This window comes from Adelges cooleyi, unplaced genomic scaffold (genome assembly GCF_023614345.1).
Source record: "Adelges cooleyi isolate 19-005CV unplaced genomic scaffold, UGA_ACOO_1.1 ACOO_flye_CR_arks_rails_tigmint_CR_PRNA_11, whole genome shotgun sequence".
NCBI classification, from domain to species: domain Eukaryota; kingdom Metazoa; phylum Arthropoda; class Insecta; order Hemiptera; family Adelgidae; genus Adelges; species Adelges cooleyi.
In genome coordinates this window covers 665,475-683,695 of record NW_026095763.1, presented here as the reverse complement: position 1 = coordinate 683,695, position 18,221 = coordinate 665,475, and the positions used below count along the sequence as shown (strand labels likewise).

At 31.2% G+C, this 18,221-nt stretch overlaps 1 protein-coding gene and 1 long non-coding RNA gene across 2 annotated transcripts in view; both read right to left on the bottom strand.

The window, feature by feature from the left end:
• Window positions 1-1,287, bottom strand: LOC126847632 (uncharacterized). Its single transcript, XR_007687114.1, has 3 exons — window positions 1,258-1,287; window positions 825-911; window positions 1-500 (listed from the first exon to the last, which is right to left on the bottom strand). It is a non-coding gene; the product is annotated as an uncharacterized LOC126847632 (long non-coding RNA).
• Window positions 1,288-1,524: 237 nt separating this feature from the next.
• Window positions 1,525-18,221, bottom strand: part of LOC126847610 (uncharacterized) — a 51,463-nt gene continuing 34,766 nt past the window's right edge. The window contains exons 4-10 of the mRNA XM_050587916.1: window positions 8,174-8,230; window positions 7,780-7,848; window positions 7,026-7,055; window positions 6,783-6,812; window positions 6,662-6,700; window positions 1,585-1,641; window positions 1,525-1,538 (exon numbers count right to left, since the gene is read on the bottom strand). Of these exons, the coding sequence (XP_050443873.1) occupies window positions 1,525-1,538; window positions 1,585-1,641; window positions 6,662-6,700; window positions 6,783-6,812; window positions 7,026-7,055; window positions 7,780-7,848; window positions 8,174-8,230 (296 nt within the window). The remainder of the gene's footprint in view (window positions 1,539-1,584; window positions 1,642-6,661; window positions 6,701-6,782; window positions 6,813-7,025; window positions 7,056-7,779; window positions 7,849-8,173; window positions 8,231-18,221) is intronic.

Sequence of the window (18,221 nt, the reverse complement as noted above, 5' to 3'; positions counted from 1 at the left end):
GCAAAAATTATTGGTAGACATGACGTAAAACAGAAATTAGCGTACAATATTATGTACATAAAAATGTATTATGTGGAATACGTTATTGAAAAAATCCACCAACCGTTTTTTCCCGGTCAGCTTAATTATATGTATATATTTTAGATATAACGAAAAAGTGACAATGATAAGGTTAATAATAATATTATTTTATGAAAATGATACTTTTATATCAGAATTAACGGGAAATGTGGGTAGATTTTGTGGATGTCCACGTTGTAACAGTTCCTTGAGTGATTCTCCTGGTTGGTCATCTGCGTTTATTTTTGACCATGTGGCACCGATTTTCCTGTATCTTATTTGGGTGTCATTTTTATCCTTAAAGATACATGTACGGCTAGTTGACTCAATCCTAACTTCTTTTATGTATAATTCTGGAGATTGGCTACTCAAGTACAATCCTAGCAAACGACAATTTGGTAGTAAAGAGGCCTGATCATTTACACGCTCCACAGATTCACCTAAAAAATTTGAAATTTATTTTATTATGCTAATATAAACTTAATAGTTTACTACTTTTCTTTATGGTGCAGGACAAAACTATTTTATTTGTTAATACGAAGTCATATAAAAATAATACACTAAGCATAGTGTCCGTATTGTACTGCTATGATATTTGTATAAAATGAAAGTACGTGTTAGTAGTTTAAATTGATTTGGTTAATAGTTAATAATTAAAATCAGTTGTATACTTGTTCCTTTTAAATAACTTAAAAAACGTATGTATATATATATAAATATATTATTAGTGTTCAAAACCCATACAACTTTATTAAAATATTTACCCAATAAACGACGTCTCATTACATTTCTTAAAGCTGGAACGACAAATTTTCTTGTCTCGTTTGCAACTTCTTTCAAAGTTCCAATACCTATAAAAATAGTCATTAAATGACCGTGTTGCGAAGAAATAATAAAAACAAAAAATATATTAGTCGCTCTTTATACATAATTATTGCATTACATTTCATAGCATTGTGAAATAAATAACTTTTTTTACAACCACTTGTTAGTGTTAAAACTCAACAAATATATTCTTTCTATTGAAGTCCCTAAGAATTTATTACATATTAACACTGTGACCACACTCAACAAAAAGTTGAACTTATTAAAATCGTTATCTGACATAGAAAATCAAATAAATTAAATGAGAGTGAATTATTAACTCTAAAACAAGCTTTTAAGACTATTTATGAATATCAAACAAATGGTAATTACTAGTAGCATATGTTAATTTCACTCTATTTTCTGTAACAAACACATTAAACATCAAATCATTATGCAGAATATAAAACCCGCTTAATATATTTTATACATAACATTCACTCTATAACTGAGGTTAATTCAATCAATATTAATTATTGCCAAATGGTATTGTATAAATTTAAATTTATATCATATACCTATGTTTAAATAAACTGTTTAAATTTTACTTCGAATAATTCTTAAAAGCTTAACAATGTATAGCTTGGTGACTTGATGTTATTAATCCAGTTTTTCTTTAAAACTACAAAAATAATTTACTCTTTTTTTTTTTATATTTACTTTCTAAAAGTGCTGCGCCTATGAATCGTATCATATGATCGAGAAATAAATTGGCTTCTGAAATTTAAAACAAAATATATTATAATATACTTACATATTATTGAATATAATTAATATTGTTTATTTGGGTCATGGAATGTAAGTAATAAATATTATATAACCTTGTATGGTATTATATGTGTACACTGAAGAAATCATTGAGTAATATTTAAAAGTTGTTTTATACAAGGACCAATTACGTCTGTAACCTAGATTATATCATATATATAAGACATAGTATTAAGGTGTTGGATTTACCATTCTATTATGGCTGCTGTTATAATTGTAACGTACGTTGTATATATATTATTCTCTATATTGTGTGTTTTTATGTTTAATAGTATTGTGTTCAAACATATTATTGTTGTGTTTTATTTTCTACTTAAATACTAACTTCCACCAAGATATACAGGCGTATATCGCAATAGGTTATGGGCCCAGACACATAGTCTCAGGCACAACAGTGAAGCATCAGAAGACTAAGTATTTTATGTAGTTAAAATTCACTTATTCCAATTGTTCAGTAAGTACTATTTTTAAGTACGTTATCTTTTGACTATGGACGAGTCACTGAAGATTACAAAGCTGAGTAACTCGGAAGGCTGGACACTTTGTAAATTTCAAATGAAGGTAATAATTAATTCATTTGAGATAAGCGGTATAATTACAGGAGATTATAAAAAGCCAGTATATACAATAGCAACCTCCGAGAAAGAAGAGGATGCCAAGAAAAGGTTTCAGTTAGAACGAATAGCGTGGTCAAGGGCTGATAGTAAATGTCAAAGATTAATCGTCACGTCATTGGAAAATGGACCGTTACAATATTTGCTAAATTGTAGTACAGCATATGATATGTGGAACAAATTATTAAGTATCCACGAGCAAAAATCTAAAGCAGGTATACATTTATTACAAAATAAATTTTTCAGGTATGTAAAAGAGCCTACAGATGACATGTCGACGCATATCAGTAAACTACAGAATCTTCAAAACCAACTCGCTCTATCGGGAGAGAAAATCTCTGACAATATGTTGCTAACTAAAATTCTTATGACTTTACCGCCATCTTATAAACATTTTTACAGTGCATGGGACAGTGTACCTCAAGCAAGTAAAAATTTAAATGAACTTACATCTCGGTTGTTAATAGAAGAATCGAGAATGTCTCAAGGAGGTTCAGAAGTTGAAGCAGAGGAATCCAATGCTTTGACTGTCAAAAGATTTCAAAAGAAATTTTTTAAGAAGAATGGTGGTAATGTTGGTAATGAACGTAATTTTAGTAATAATAATACTAAAAAGATAGGTCCCTGTTTTTGGTGCAAGAAACTAGGTCATCTCAAAAAAGACTGCAGGAAGTATCAGAAGTACCAGAAGGATCAGGGTGAGGCGAAATCAGATTTGCCAAGTACAAGTTTAACAGGTCAAGCGTTCTATAGTGAATCTTTGGTTACTGATCGCAAAGAGAATCAATGGTATTTGGATTCAGGAGCTACTGAACACATGACAAGCTACAGAGAGTGGTTTGTGAACTATAAAAAATTCAGGTCGCCAGTGGAAATAAGGATTGGCGATGGTACAAATTTACAGGCAGAAGGTTCGGGTAATATAGACATAATATGTTATGTGGGAAATAACATGAATACAAATTATTTGTCTAATGTGTTATATGTACCAAATTTAAAGTATAATTTATTTAGTACGGGCAAAGCATTAGATAAAGGTTTGAAAATGGAATCAGACAGTAAAAAATGTATTTTTTTGAAAAACAATAAGGTCGTTTGCACTGGTGAACGCAAAAACGGGTTATACAATATGAACATTGAGATTGTACAGCAAATAGCCGACGACATGACATTGACCGAGCAAGGTAACGGACAAATGGAAGTGAATGCGGCAATCGCGGATTCCATTCAACTTTGGCATGAACGACTAGGGCATCAATGTAAACAGTACGTAAAATCTTGTTTGCTAAAACATAATATAAATGTAAGCGGTGATTGGAACCAGTTCTTTTGCGGTGACTGTGTTATTGGGAAGCAAACGAGAAAGCCATTTAAGAGTCGTTCGACTACATCGGGTAAAACCGGAGAGTTAATTTATGCAGATTTATGCGGACCAATGGTAAATAGGTCTCGGGGCGGGTCCCAATATTTTTTATTGTTCAAGGATGATTATACACATTATCGGACGGTCTTTTACTTGAAAAATAAAAATGAGGTCAAAAATAAATTAGAGTTATTTATAAGATCTGTTAAAAATGATTCTGGGAATAAAGTAAAAGCTTTAAGAAGTGATAATGGTTTAGAGTTTGTTTCTAAAGAAGTAACAAGTATTTTACAGAAATATGGCATTCGACATGAAAAAACAATAGCGTACACACCAGAGCAAAATTCTGGAGCGGAACGTGAAATGAGAACTATTGTGGAAGCAGCACGAACATTACTTCATTCAAAGAAGATGGACTTATCATTTTGGGCAGAAGCAGTTAATACATCAGTGTATGTACTCAATCTTACTGGTAAGAGTACTGTTGAAGGTAAAAGTCCATATGAGCTTTATTTTAACAAAGAACCAGATATAAGGCATTTAAGGGTATTTGGAACAGAAATGTATGTTCATATTCCAAAGGCCAAGAGACGAAAATGGGACGCTAAAAGTAAATTGTGTATTTTTGTCGGGTATTCTTTAGATAAACGTGGGTATAGGGCTTATTGTCCAAAAACTAAAACTATAAGAGATTATAGAGATGTTGTGTTTAAAAAAGAAATAAATACTAATGAATTAACATTTAGCGAAAGTGTAAGTCAAGATTATAATGTCGACGAGGAAACACCTCAGGCGGTAGAGGTACAACCAGAAAAACAACTAGAAGTCACGCCAACAGAACTACCAAGTTACAATCTTCGCGATCGAGGTCAATTGCGTAAACCCGTCAGATATGCATGTATTACGTCGTGTATTACAGAACCAATTAACTATAAAGAAGCTGTGAGCTGTCAGAATAAAAATGATTGGATTTTAGCCATGGACGACGAGTTAAATTCATTGCATACTAATGACACCTGGACGTTGGTGCCAATTCCAGAAGGAAAGCAAGTATTAAATAATTCATGGGTTTACAAAATCAAGTACAATGGTAACGGGCAGGTTGATCGATTTTAGGCTCGATTAGTTGTTAACGGTTCTCGACAGATACATGGGATAAATTATAACGAAACATTTTCACCTGTAGTTAGATTTCAATCTATTAGAACAATTTTAGCCATTAGTGCGGCTCAGAAATTGGAATTATGCCAATTTGATATTCGTACAGCATTTCTATATGGTATGTTAGAAGACGAACTGTATATGGAACAACCGATCGGATATGACGACAATTAAGGACGGGTCTGCAAATTACGTAAGTCATTATATGGATTAAAACAATCTCCACGGTGTTGGAATACACGGTTTAAGAATTTCCTTTTGCAATTCAATTTAAATCAAAGTAAATATGATTCGTGTGTTTTCACTAATCATGATAATAATGAAAAATTGATTTTAGCTATTTTTGTTGATGATGGTCTTATTGCGTCAGTCAATAAAACAAAAATACAGGTATTATTGTCTAAATTAGAAAAAGAATTTGAAGTTAAACATGGTAACTTAGATTATTTTCTAGGAATGGGAATTGAGAAATTAGATGATGGATCATTATTTATTAATCAAACTAATTATTTTAGAAATATTATTAAACGATTTAACATGTTAGATGCAAAGGATATCTCAATACCCATTGATAAATCACCGACATTGGATGTTCACACGGATTCGATAGTACTAAAAGAAGGTCAAGTACCGTATCGAGAAGCAGTGGGAAGTTTATTATTCCTGTCACAATTAACAAGACCAGATTTGGCATTTGCAGTTAATTTTGCATCACGATTTTTGACAAAACCAACTAATGCTCATTGGTCGATGGTCAAACGCATTATACGTTACGTTAAACATACAATTGATTATGGATTGGTGTATAAATCTGATAATAATTTAGATTTAAGAATATTTACAGATTCTGATTATGCTGGAGATTTAGAAACAAGGAGATCAACTTCGGGACATCTATTCATGTTGGGTTCATCTACAATCTCTTGGCAAGCTCAACGTCAAGCAACGGTCTCTCTTAGCAGTACGGAAGCGGAGTTCATTGCAGCGTCGGACATTACGAAAGGACTAATTTGGTTTAAAAGTTTTTTACGAGAACTCACTAATAATAATATGTATGATAAACCTATATTATTCATTGATAATCAAAGTACCATTCGTTTAGTTAAAAATCCGGAGTTTCATCGAAAAACCAAGCACATCGATGTACGATATCATTTCATTCGTGAAAAATATGAAGAAGGTCAATTCGAAGTTCAATACATAAACACAGAAGAAATGTTGGCAGATATCTTCACAAAAGCACTTCCAAAGGACAGATTTGGGATGATTCGATCAAGCATCGGAATACAGAAGATATCACAGTAGAATAAGTTAATTTAAGGGAATATTAATTAAGGGGGTGTATTGAATATAATTAATATTGTTTATTTGGGTCATGGAATATAAGTAATAAATATTATATAACCTTGTATGGTATTATATGTGTACACTGAAGAAATCATTGAGTAATATTTAAAAGTTGTTTTATACAAGGACCAATTACGTCTGTAACCTAGATTATATCATATATATAAGACATAGTATTAAGGTGTTGGATTTACCATTCTATTATGGCTGCTGTTATAATTGTAACGTACGTTGTATATATATTATTCTCTATATTGTGTGTTTTTATGTTTAATAGTATTGTGTTCAAACATATTATTGTTGTGTTTTATTTTCTACTTAAATACTAACTTCCACCAAGATATACAGGCGTATATCGCAATACATATTTTTTATGATTGATACCGTGTACCATATTGGTATAGGTATTTTGTCAATAGGTACATATGATTAGTCTCAAAGTATTTGTAAATATGAAATATGAAATATTAAAAGTGGTTTTTACTTTGCGTTTGATTTAAATGAAGATCTGTTTGACCTGAAACTAAAACAAAAAACTTGTTTGCATAAAGAATATCAAACAACTGTGTGGAAACGCTTCCGTAAAGTGTAATGGAAATTATTACCCGCTACATGGGATAAAATATCTCTTGCTTCTGAAATGAACAACACATAAATTAATGATATTTCATTTAATTTACTATTCTATTATGATCAGTAAGACAAATTTCGAAGTAGAAAAAACATGTTTATTAAAAAATCGAAAGAAATATGATCCACTGTATATTTAATACTATGAGTCTCTTTAGAAAATCCAATAGGAATGAAATATTGGAAATATTTTCATAAAATTTAACAAGAACTATTACCCGGTACAGCGATCAAAAAATTAATTTTGCCTGAAATTTACATTACATAAATTAATGATATTGAATATGATTTGCAATGATAAATTATTACTACATTGTATAATTATTAGAGCTGAGACCTCGAATCGAATTTTTCTATTATTCGAATAATCGAATAATACTATTCGTATGAAAATAATTCAAATAATTCGAATATTCGGATTTTCGAACATTTTGTCAAATATATGTTTTTTTGTAATTTATTATAAATCTATATAAATTGTTAAAATCGTATTTTTTGTAATAAGTAATAATATTTATTTTGTCAAAAGATGATTTCGTTATAATTATATTTATTTTGTTCAAAAATTATTAAAAATAGATCAAGGACACCTTGGTTGTCTCTTAATTATTTTTTTTTTAATCTAATTAATCCTGCAAAGAAAATTATAAAATATTCTAATATTCGAAAAATCACATCGAATTTGTTTTATTCGAATAGCCCACCACTAATAATTATAAACTAGAAGACGAAGGTCAAAGTAGAAATAAAATGATATTAAATAGACTAGGGAACCCTTATGAAATGTAATGGCTGAGTTGATGCAGTTTTTTTTCATACAGTTACTATTTAGATTTCGATGAAAAATATAATAATTATAACACTCGTCATTTGCATAAAGAGAAACGTGAGATGCAGTTTTTATAAGATTTTCAAATAATTCTTTTCTACTCTTGCCTTGATGTTTTGTATTATTATTATAAAAATGATTACAGAAATTCTCGTAAGTATATTGATTATTGATATCATCAACCATTTTTTCAATAACAGCCTCCAAACCATCTAAAATAAACAAATGAAGATTTAGGCTATACTAAAATAATAAAGTCAAATCAAATTAGGTACAATACAAATGTTTAGAATAATATTAAACCCGACTTTGAGCAGTAGCCATTTAAGTTCACTTTTCTCCCTTGATTAGATTACTAAAAATCGCTAATGTATAAATTATAATACACTATTATGCTCTGTACACTGTTCTACATATCTGATACACCTTTCTTAACTATTAATAAAAACTAAAATTTGTATTTACTTGACAGTTAGATATATGTAACAAAGCTTCTATATATTATATTAGTATATTATTATAAATATAATATCTTACTTAATCCATGTCTACCATCTACGTCATTCATAAAATAAACCATTTTAAAGACTGCAGCTGAGATACATAATTTAAAACATTTGTATAAAAACAGTGGATTTTGAAAACTTAAAAATCATTTGTTTATAATATAAAATTATTACTGACTTGAACTCAAAACATTATCCATATAATCCGACTCTGTGAAAAAGTGAAATATTAATTTTTTTCAAATTTTAACTACTTTAAGTTGATAATCGTGAAAATAAAATAATTACCATCATTTGCCAAAACACTCGCAAGGAATAGAAAAGATATGAATAAACTGAAGAGTTTCATTATTATCTGCGAATAATAATAAATAAAAAAAACATTTTATATTAGTTATAGTTGCCTTTTGTGCTGATATGAGAAGGTTAGGTTAGGTATGATTTTGCAAGGTAGTTTCAATATGATAAATATTTCCTAGACAGTTAAACGGATTGTTATGTAAAGGAAGGTAGAAATCTACCTCGAAAGGTACTTGATTTGGCCAAAATTACAGTTATTTCACCATATTAAGGATACACAAAGAAAAAACAGGTCTGTTAACAATTTCAGTTGCATTGTATAAAAAGGTTTGTATAATTAGGTTACACTATTCAAAATAGAAATTAGAAAAATTAGTATACATACTTAATGTTGTTATTAAATTCGATTTTACGAAGTGACATTATACACCTAATTTTCCAGCGTCTAAACTTGACTACGCATAATAAAATCTTATTTTTAGAGCGTTTTAATTTCTGTCTAATATACGTGTACAAATTTGTTTTTAGCTTTCCGTTTTAAAATCGTCAAAAATAAAATTAAAAACTTAAAAACATGCAAAACAATTTTTTACGCATAATTTTTCTTAGTCAACCTCGAGTGGATCGAAAGCGAAACTATTCATGAGTTTATAGTGGAAAGAAGAAAACATTTTAGAAAGAATGTCATACCCGTTTTAAAAAATATCTTTAGAAATATAGTTATTACCGTTATAAAAAAAAACCAGTACAGTGGGGTCGGTGCATAGTGGGGACGGAACATAGTTGGGTCGGGGCATATTGAGGACGGGGAGGTCACAGATTTACAGGAATTTTTAAATCTGAAAGTGATAAAATCACTTTCGAAAAAACGCTTCGATGCAAATCGGTAGTTAGTATTTTCAAGCCAGTACAGTCCAAACCAAGCACAATATAAACCAGCAAAGTTAGAAAGTCTTAAATGAAGGTTCTGTATTTACAAATGAGCATCAAAGCGTTTATTTGAAAGCGATTTTATCCAAGAGGACTAGTACAGTAGAGTATCGGCATAATGTAATCAAAGCAATGAGGAAACGGAGAGGTCACAGGTCTACAAGAATTATTATTAATTAAAGTGATAAAATTGAATAAAATCGCTTTCAAATAAAGGCTTTGATGCTCATTTGTAAATACAGAACCTTCATTTAAGACTTTCTAACTTTGCTGGTTTATACTGTGCTTGGTTTGGACTGTACTGGCTTGAAAATACTAACTACCCATTTGCATCGAAGCGTTTTTTCGAAAGTGATTTTATCACTTTCAGATTTAAAAATTCCTGTAAACCTGTGACCTCCCCGTCCCCAATATGCCCCGACCCAACTATGTTCCGTCCCCACTATTCACTGACTGGTCTACAGGAATTATAAATAAAAGTGATAAAATTGAATATTGTGTGTATTGCAGAGACACGCTCCCGCTTACTCCATACACCTCGGAAGTGGGTGTCATTAATATTGACTTGGAACGCAATCTAGGTTCACATTGGGTAGCTTACCGGAAACAAGGACAACACGTTAGTTATTTCGATAGTTTTGGAAACTTACCACCACCACTGGAGGTACAAAAGTATTTTAAAGACTGCACGATTGACTACAACTACAGTCGTTATCAAAAGTTCAACACGATCAAATGTAGACAATGGTGCTTGCGATTTCTGCTGAACACGCTCGATAATTGTTACAACAGTGACGTTAAGCGGTGAGGAGTCCGAATTGCAATGTATATTCAACCCTCCGCTGGAAGTGGGTGACCACTGTGAAATTGGTTTGTTGAGTTTGCACACGTGGAACACTATATCAAATGTTGATGAGCGAAACAACAAGTTTATCGTTGGTACACTGGTCCCCGATGGCGATGATCTGCAGTAGCAACGGGAAGCTGCTCCTCAACCGAATGTTGTTGTCGATGGTCGAAACAACAACAGTACCAAAATGATTGTATCTTCACCGGGAAGCAGTTCACCTCTTTATGTGGTTTCAATACCCACGGGATCGTATGAATTTGAAGACATCAAAAAGATTATCACAACCGATTGGCCAAAGGAAATGAATTCGTTTCAAATAATTGGTAATCACAATACCATGCGGTGTGAAATAACCAGTGATTATCCAGTTGATTTCACTCCTCGGGACTCGATTGGTGAATTGCTTGGATTCCGCCCGAGGGTGTTGGAAGCTCACAAATTACACATATCCGATTCACCGATGAAGATTATCAGTGTGACGTGTATAAGAGTGGATTGCAACGTGATTGAAGGATCATTCCACAGCGGTCGTCAGTCACACACGTTGCACGAATTCTTTCCTAACGTTGCTCCGGGTTACCGTATCATAGAGTGTCCCAAACATGTGGTATACTATCCTCTAAACACATCGCAGTTGAGCACATTGAACATCCAGTTGCGTGATCAAGACGGACACAAGATCAACCTACAGAACGAACAATTGACCGTACATTTGTGCATGCATTTGTTTGATGAGATCCGGTACGAAGTTAACGGCAAAGAGATTGACAAGGTTAAAAACGTCGGAGTAGTGACTACAATCAAAGGATTTTGTTCTTTTACTCCCAGTGATATCACACGGATGCAACCGGCCGGATGGAAACACATCAATGACAACCAGACCAGTCGAGACCTGATGGACACGACAGAGTTTTTTGCACAGTATCCACTATCGGCTTGCATGGGCTTTTTCGAACGGTTCCGTCGTGTCCTGATCAACTGTACACAATCACTTGTGCTCATACGATCGAGCCGGGACATTGGAGCCATAGAGTTGATACAACCGGATGAGAGCATGAAGACTGAAGTAAATACCCCGGCAAACGTTGACCTACTCAAACAGACCACAGTGAACATTACTAAAATCAAATAAATCGTGAAATACTTTGAACCCAATGTGAAAACAGAATTGGGTCTAATGCGTATTCTGGACGGAAAGCGGTGGTTGCCTTTGGAATATCAACACTGGGTCATTGCGGTGTATCCTTTGGTACCTCAAACCACTCATCACACATGGTCGGTACGAACGTTTTCAAACGTTGAGAAACCACGGTATTTGCTAATAGAACTGGGCAAAGAACATTCCAAACTATCTCAATCGGACTTTCATCACTGTACACTGCGCAATGTCAAGGCTTACTTGAACTCTGACGAGTACCCGTACGAAAACTACAATGCTGATTTTGAAGCTGACAAACACACTTCAATGTACAATGCGTACACTCGTTTTCAAACAATATACCATGGACGTACCAATCCTCAACCTTTACTGGACCGTGTCCACTACAAGAATCTTGGACCAATCATAGTCATTGACTGTTCGAAACAGAATGACACTGTTAAATCGTCTACGGTTGACTTACGTATAGACTTTGAATGCGCCAAAGCTTTTCCACAAAACACTTCATTGTACTGTGTTATTATACACGACTGTCAGATGGAGTACAATGCATTTAGTGGAGAAGTTAGGAAATTATAATTGTATATATACTTTGTTTAAATAATAATATCTTATCAGATCCAAATCGGCAAATATGTTGAAATATTTACCCTGCAAACAAATTATAAGATTTAGCAAATTATAAGAAGTAAGATTTTTCATCGTTTACAAAAAATTAATACCTTTATTCTAGGACTGTTTTTTACAAAGATGATTCTTGAAGCGAAATCCAAACATTTCTCCATATACTCGGTGTTTATGATTTTATGAAAACATATCATACACTCGTTAATTTTATTTTTTGGCATTGTCAGTTTGTCAGTATCATTGTCAGTTTGTCATTATCAATGTTGTTGACAACATTTTTCATTATCATTTTTATTTCTCGTACGATCCGTGGTCTTGTAAGTATCAACTTTCGGTATATGTTATCAAATATTTTATTCTTTAATTTATACATCCGCTTTGCCATTTCGAGAGTCAGCGAAATGCCTATTTTCCAGATTGGACACATTGTAGCCGTTGTATGGTTCATAAATGATTGTGTCTCAATCACCATGTAAGATTTCCTTGTGTATGCTTCTATTACTCGCATGGTAGTTTGCTCATCTTGCAATATAACTATACCGTCCAAGCTCCCGGATAGTGATGAGAAGTATGGATAAATTGCATATAATCGTTGTAAAAATTGTATATTTACAGCAATCTGATCGATTCCACCGACAATTACAATTTTCGGCCAAAATAAATCTCTAGAGTCCAGTCCAATGTGCAAGTGTGTTAGAGAATCGATATCATACACTGAAGTGTCGATTAAGTAATCTGAGTGTTGTTGTTGCTGCTGTTTCTGTTGGCTTTCAAGTTGTTTATCGATTTTTTTTGACAAGTCCATCTTGAATCACTACTCACACTAAACTAAAGTTTAATTTATGAAAAACCCAATATATTATAACCATTAAAAAGATAACACAATCTTATCATACACGAATGTGAGAGTACCATATAGAAGAGATTACACGCGCGCAGCAATGATAAACATGTCACACGTTTGCCTTTTGGTTACTCATAAAACATTTTTTTCCCGTTAGGTTAGGTCATAAATCTGTGTGGGATAAGAGTATGATAATATTCCGATTTGACGTCACCGCGAGGATACGACGGCAGTCAATATGACGGCAGCATAAGTACACTCGTGTGATGTCAATTTTTGCAAAAAAATTATACACGTCAGCACTTTCCATTGATAACATTGGAATTTTAATAGGTTTTTAATTGCCCGCGGCATGCACCTGTGATAACATTGGAATTTTAATGGGTTTTTAATTGCCCGCGGCTTCCTTTGATGCCTAGAACCGCCATGCATATGTGACTACATTGTTGTGATAATGGGTTTTAATTGACGGCGGCATCCCTGTGATGCCCAGAACCGGCATGCATATATAAATACATTGTAGTTTAAATGGGTTTTTAATTGTTGGCGGCATCCCTTTGATGCCCAGAACCGGCATTTATAACACTACTCATGCACTTCAATAACTTTTAAATTGAGACTGGTGTACTAAAAATGTTGAATGGTCGATAACAAGTTTTTGATAACGTTTTTTAAAGTACTTACGGGGCCTCTAAACTAGAATTTATCAAGGCACATTTTATAGGTAAATTTGACTAAAAAGTTTAAATAAATACTACCATAGGAAAGAAGTATCGATTTTGATATTTTTTTTCAACTTTTATAACGCATATAAGATTTATTTTTGTACAAAAACATATTTTTTTACTTCAAACGTAGTGTCCTTAAGAATACATCGATTTAAGTTTTTAAAAAAACATTCGAATTCTTCACAACATTTTCAAGGTATCGGTCGTACACAATTTTAAAATCAGTAAATTAATTATTTCAATATAAATTAAATGCAATTTTTAAGCTATTTCAACTAAAATTAAAAACATTTAACATAAATAAACATCAAGAATATACGAACATTTTTTTTTTAATAATAACTGTTAAAAATTAAAATCAAAGTGCTTAAAGTGTTTATTTGAAAGTGGTTCTGTAACTTTTGTTAAAAAATAATTCCTGTAGACCTGTAACCTCTCCGTACCTATTGCTTTGGTCACATTATGCCTCGACCCCACTGTACAAGCTTACTAGGACAAAATCACTTTCACATAAACGCTTTGATACGTACTATGCTTACTATGCAATGCGTAGTTATAACAAGAGTTTTGCATCATTCTAATAAAATATACTAAACAATTATCTAGATAACAAATTATTCAAAGTTCTTTGTTAAAAAATATATTAAAACAATTTTAAAAAATATCATTTAAATAGTCTATAAGTGTTTTTTTTAAGTAATTGTATTTAAAATTATTATTTTGAAACATTTAATACATTCTACATTTAGAAAATATAAAAAAACAATTTCGTATATTACTTACTAAATAATTGCAATGATAGTTGTACTGGCTGCTTCAATGGTTTTTTTACGATTGATCAAATGGCTTATGTATTGCCGACCGAAACAATAATATCTAGATGTATTTTGCAGAACTGTTTATGCAAATTGGTTAACATAAGCAACATTTGTCAATTTTCGTTATGAATATTATAGTAATATTACTCTGAAGCTTAATACCAAGTAGAGAATAATATTAAATTTACTTAATACTATAGTAGTATGAGTAACGATATAGTAAAGATGGGGTCTCAGCGGAGGTCTGTGTACACAATTTTAAACTTACAAAACAATTTGCGCAAACGATAACATACAAAAAACACGCAATAATACAAATATCAGATTCAAATGTTTTTTAACCCAGAAGAAAAATATAGAATCAAATTTATATGGAGATTACAGTTTTTTTTTTATAAAGAAGCCATTGTAATTTGAATGTGATTAATTACATTGTATCCACTCAGATTCGTAAATTGGGTGTGTTTAATGTTTCGTCAATAAAAACATGTAACTATTTTAGACAAAATATAATTTTTTTTGCTGCAAATTATAGCTAATAAAATTGATATTTTGCAAATTAAAGAAAATTTGGTATATTTTCAATAAAACGATAACCTGATTGAGCGTTTAAACTACTCTTAGTATTTAAAAATAACGTAATTGTAAATAAATCCCAAAAATTCAATTATTACTATAACTCGAATACTGGTATTAATAAGTATATTCGAAGGGTCATTAAATATTCCAAAATATATTTTCAAAGCCACATCTTTTGCCCACCAATGTTTTTCGCCTATTAGATTCAAAACGTCTGCCTGCTTATGCGAGTAGCACAAAATAGGAAGTCGTTGCGGTAAGAAAGGCATGCCCAAAAACCTTGATCTTGACCACTTATGTTTAAGGCTCCGCCTGTTAAATCATAGATTATATAACACCAGACGGTGCACTTCGTCATTTACTAATAACTGAAATCCTCCTCAACTTGTGTGACCAAATTCTAGAAATTCAGTTATTGTGAAAAACACTTTACTATAATATCAAATCAGTTATAACATCAGTGAACCCAGTGATACTCAGTTCTGAAATAATAATTTCTCATAAATAGTTTTTTTTCCGACGATGGTTACTCTGAGTTGAGAAGGGTTTTGATTTATTTACATTTTCAGCAATTACTTGATCAATCAGTTTATCAATCACTAATAATTGCATCTAGTTGGCGCATGGGGGAGTGGCTGTAAAACATAAAAAATTTCACTTCTTCAATCTTAAAAATAGAGATCAACCCCTCCCCCGAATAAAAAATTAAGTCAATGCAATTGGGTATGCCTCTTTAACAAATTATTTTTCGACCAAAATTTCATCACACTTCTTCTCTTGAAGAGGGGTAACATTTTAGTATTTTAACCGTGTTTTTAGGATTTGTGATCTATAGTTTGTACTAAAAATTGGTCTAATATATACCCTATTACGAACTGCGAAATAATGTAAAAATACGACGACAGATTTTTTTCCTATCAAAGAACACCGGATTTTTGAACTTAAACTTTAAATTTATAATTTTATACATCCATGATAAATATACTTATCAAGTGTACACCACTTTTATAATTTACGGCCTAATCGTTGATTCAATTCTAAAAAATATTTTGTTATTATGCTGATAAAACATTTATGGAATCAGTAGAAATAATATATTTATGAAATGAATTTACATTTTTATTAAATATAACATTATTTTTCGTTAAGCCTCTGATGTGAAACCCAAATTTCAATAACACTTGCCTCATAGCCTATGAGTCATAGGTGCGATTGGAGGTTTTTTTTTACTGTTTATACATTTTTTCAGTTGTTTTATAAAACGAATTTTTTTTGTAAATATATCACAATACCTCTAAAGATCGTATTCTTATAATTTTTAACGACTTATGAACATAATTTGCAAATTTTTGGCTCTAAAAAGTAAAAAAAAAAATCATAACGATTACTCTACAATTGGCTACAATTCCTATTAAAGACATTTTAACACTTAAGGACAAAATACCTAAATAGAGTTTACATTATAAAGAAAATAATACATATTCTAATATTTTATATTAAAAAAAAAAAATTATAGCCTATAAAAATACACTTTTAATGCACACAATTCAAGTACGTAAGGGAAAAGTTTGGGTTCAACCAATAGCCCTCCTCACCAAGCATCCGCTATTGTCTCTACAGTCTAACGATTTATATAATATTTCAACTTTAAGTAAATGAAGGGATTTTGGTATAATATCCCCCCTTGTAAATGCCCTGGACGCAAAATAAAATAATGGATCATAATAAACACAGATTTTTAATTACAAGTGATTTTAAACCCTTCAAGATTTTCGGTGCCAATATGATAATATGATCAAAATGTGTACAACAAGTTGCGGGAATAAAGATGGTACCTCGTAGAGATCGGGTTTTAACACAAATGTATACAATTTGTTTACGAAGAAGGCTTTGTAAATAGTGTATTTACATTTAATTTTCGAACATTTAGCCAGCCATAAACATTTATTTTATTTGGCTAGATCGGTCCGGGCTGGGTAGAATCGGACAAAAAATATTTTTAAGTACTAACAATCTTCAACGTCGACTTAAGTAGGAATTACAATCTAATTCAAAATGTATATATTTTTATAACTATTTGAATAATCGAATCTTTGAAATGATGTATTCTAATTTAAATTATAGCCCTATTGGATATCTGGTATTTTTAATAACCTATTTTATATTTATTGTGTTCAAGCATTTAGATTCCCTTATAATATTATATGACAGTATAAGTTCATACAAAAAACTTTTTTATCCAAAACAACAGAATACAATTTATAAAATGTGTTACATTTATGCCAACAGTTATTATTTATTTGTTTACATTTCAACATACATTGTGAAAAATACTGAATTTTATGAAAACATATCGTTGGTTTTCGTACAACACAGATATTTTAACTAATATTCAAAATGCATGTTATAATATGAATGATAAAAAACAAGGACCTTGCGTCAAGGGCATTTACAAGGGGGGATATTATACCAAAATCCCTTCATTTACTTTAAGTTGAAATATTATATAAATCGTTAGACTGTAGAGACAATAGCGGATGCTTGGTGAGGAGGGCTATTGGTTGAACCCAAACTTTTCCCTTACGTACTTGAATTGTGTGCATTAAAAGTGTATTTTTATAGGCTATAATTTTTTTTTTTTAATACAAAATATTAGAATATGTATTATTTTCTTTATAATGTAAACTCTATTTAGGTATTTTGTCCTTAAGTGTTAAAATGTCTTTAATAGGAATTGTAGCCAATTGTAGAGTAATCGTTATAATTTTTTTTTTTTACTTTTTAGAGCCAAAAATTTGCAAGTTTTGTTCATAAGTCGTTAAAAATTATAAGTATACGATCTTTAGAGGTATTGGGATATATTTACATCGCAACAGTCGTTGTAATAAACAACATATTAACTTTGCTAACAACATGTTTTCATAATAACCGCGCATTTTATAGCAATACAAATTGTGGGATTAAACACATAAGAGATACATTTTTAAGAGATAGTCTATGCGTCTAAAACTGAAAAGTAATTGTGTCGGAATTTAGTCATACTACTAAATATTACATGTGTAATTTATATTGATTATAAATAACAACTATAATATTAAGTCTGAAATCAGAACAAAAACAAAACAAGGATTTGCTTTATCTTAAGAAAAGTAGAGTTCTACCTTGGATGCTTGTTTGTTCAAATATATAAAAAAAATAACAAAAAAAATTCGTTTTATAAAACAACTGAAAAAATGTATAAACA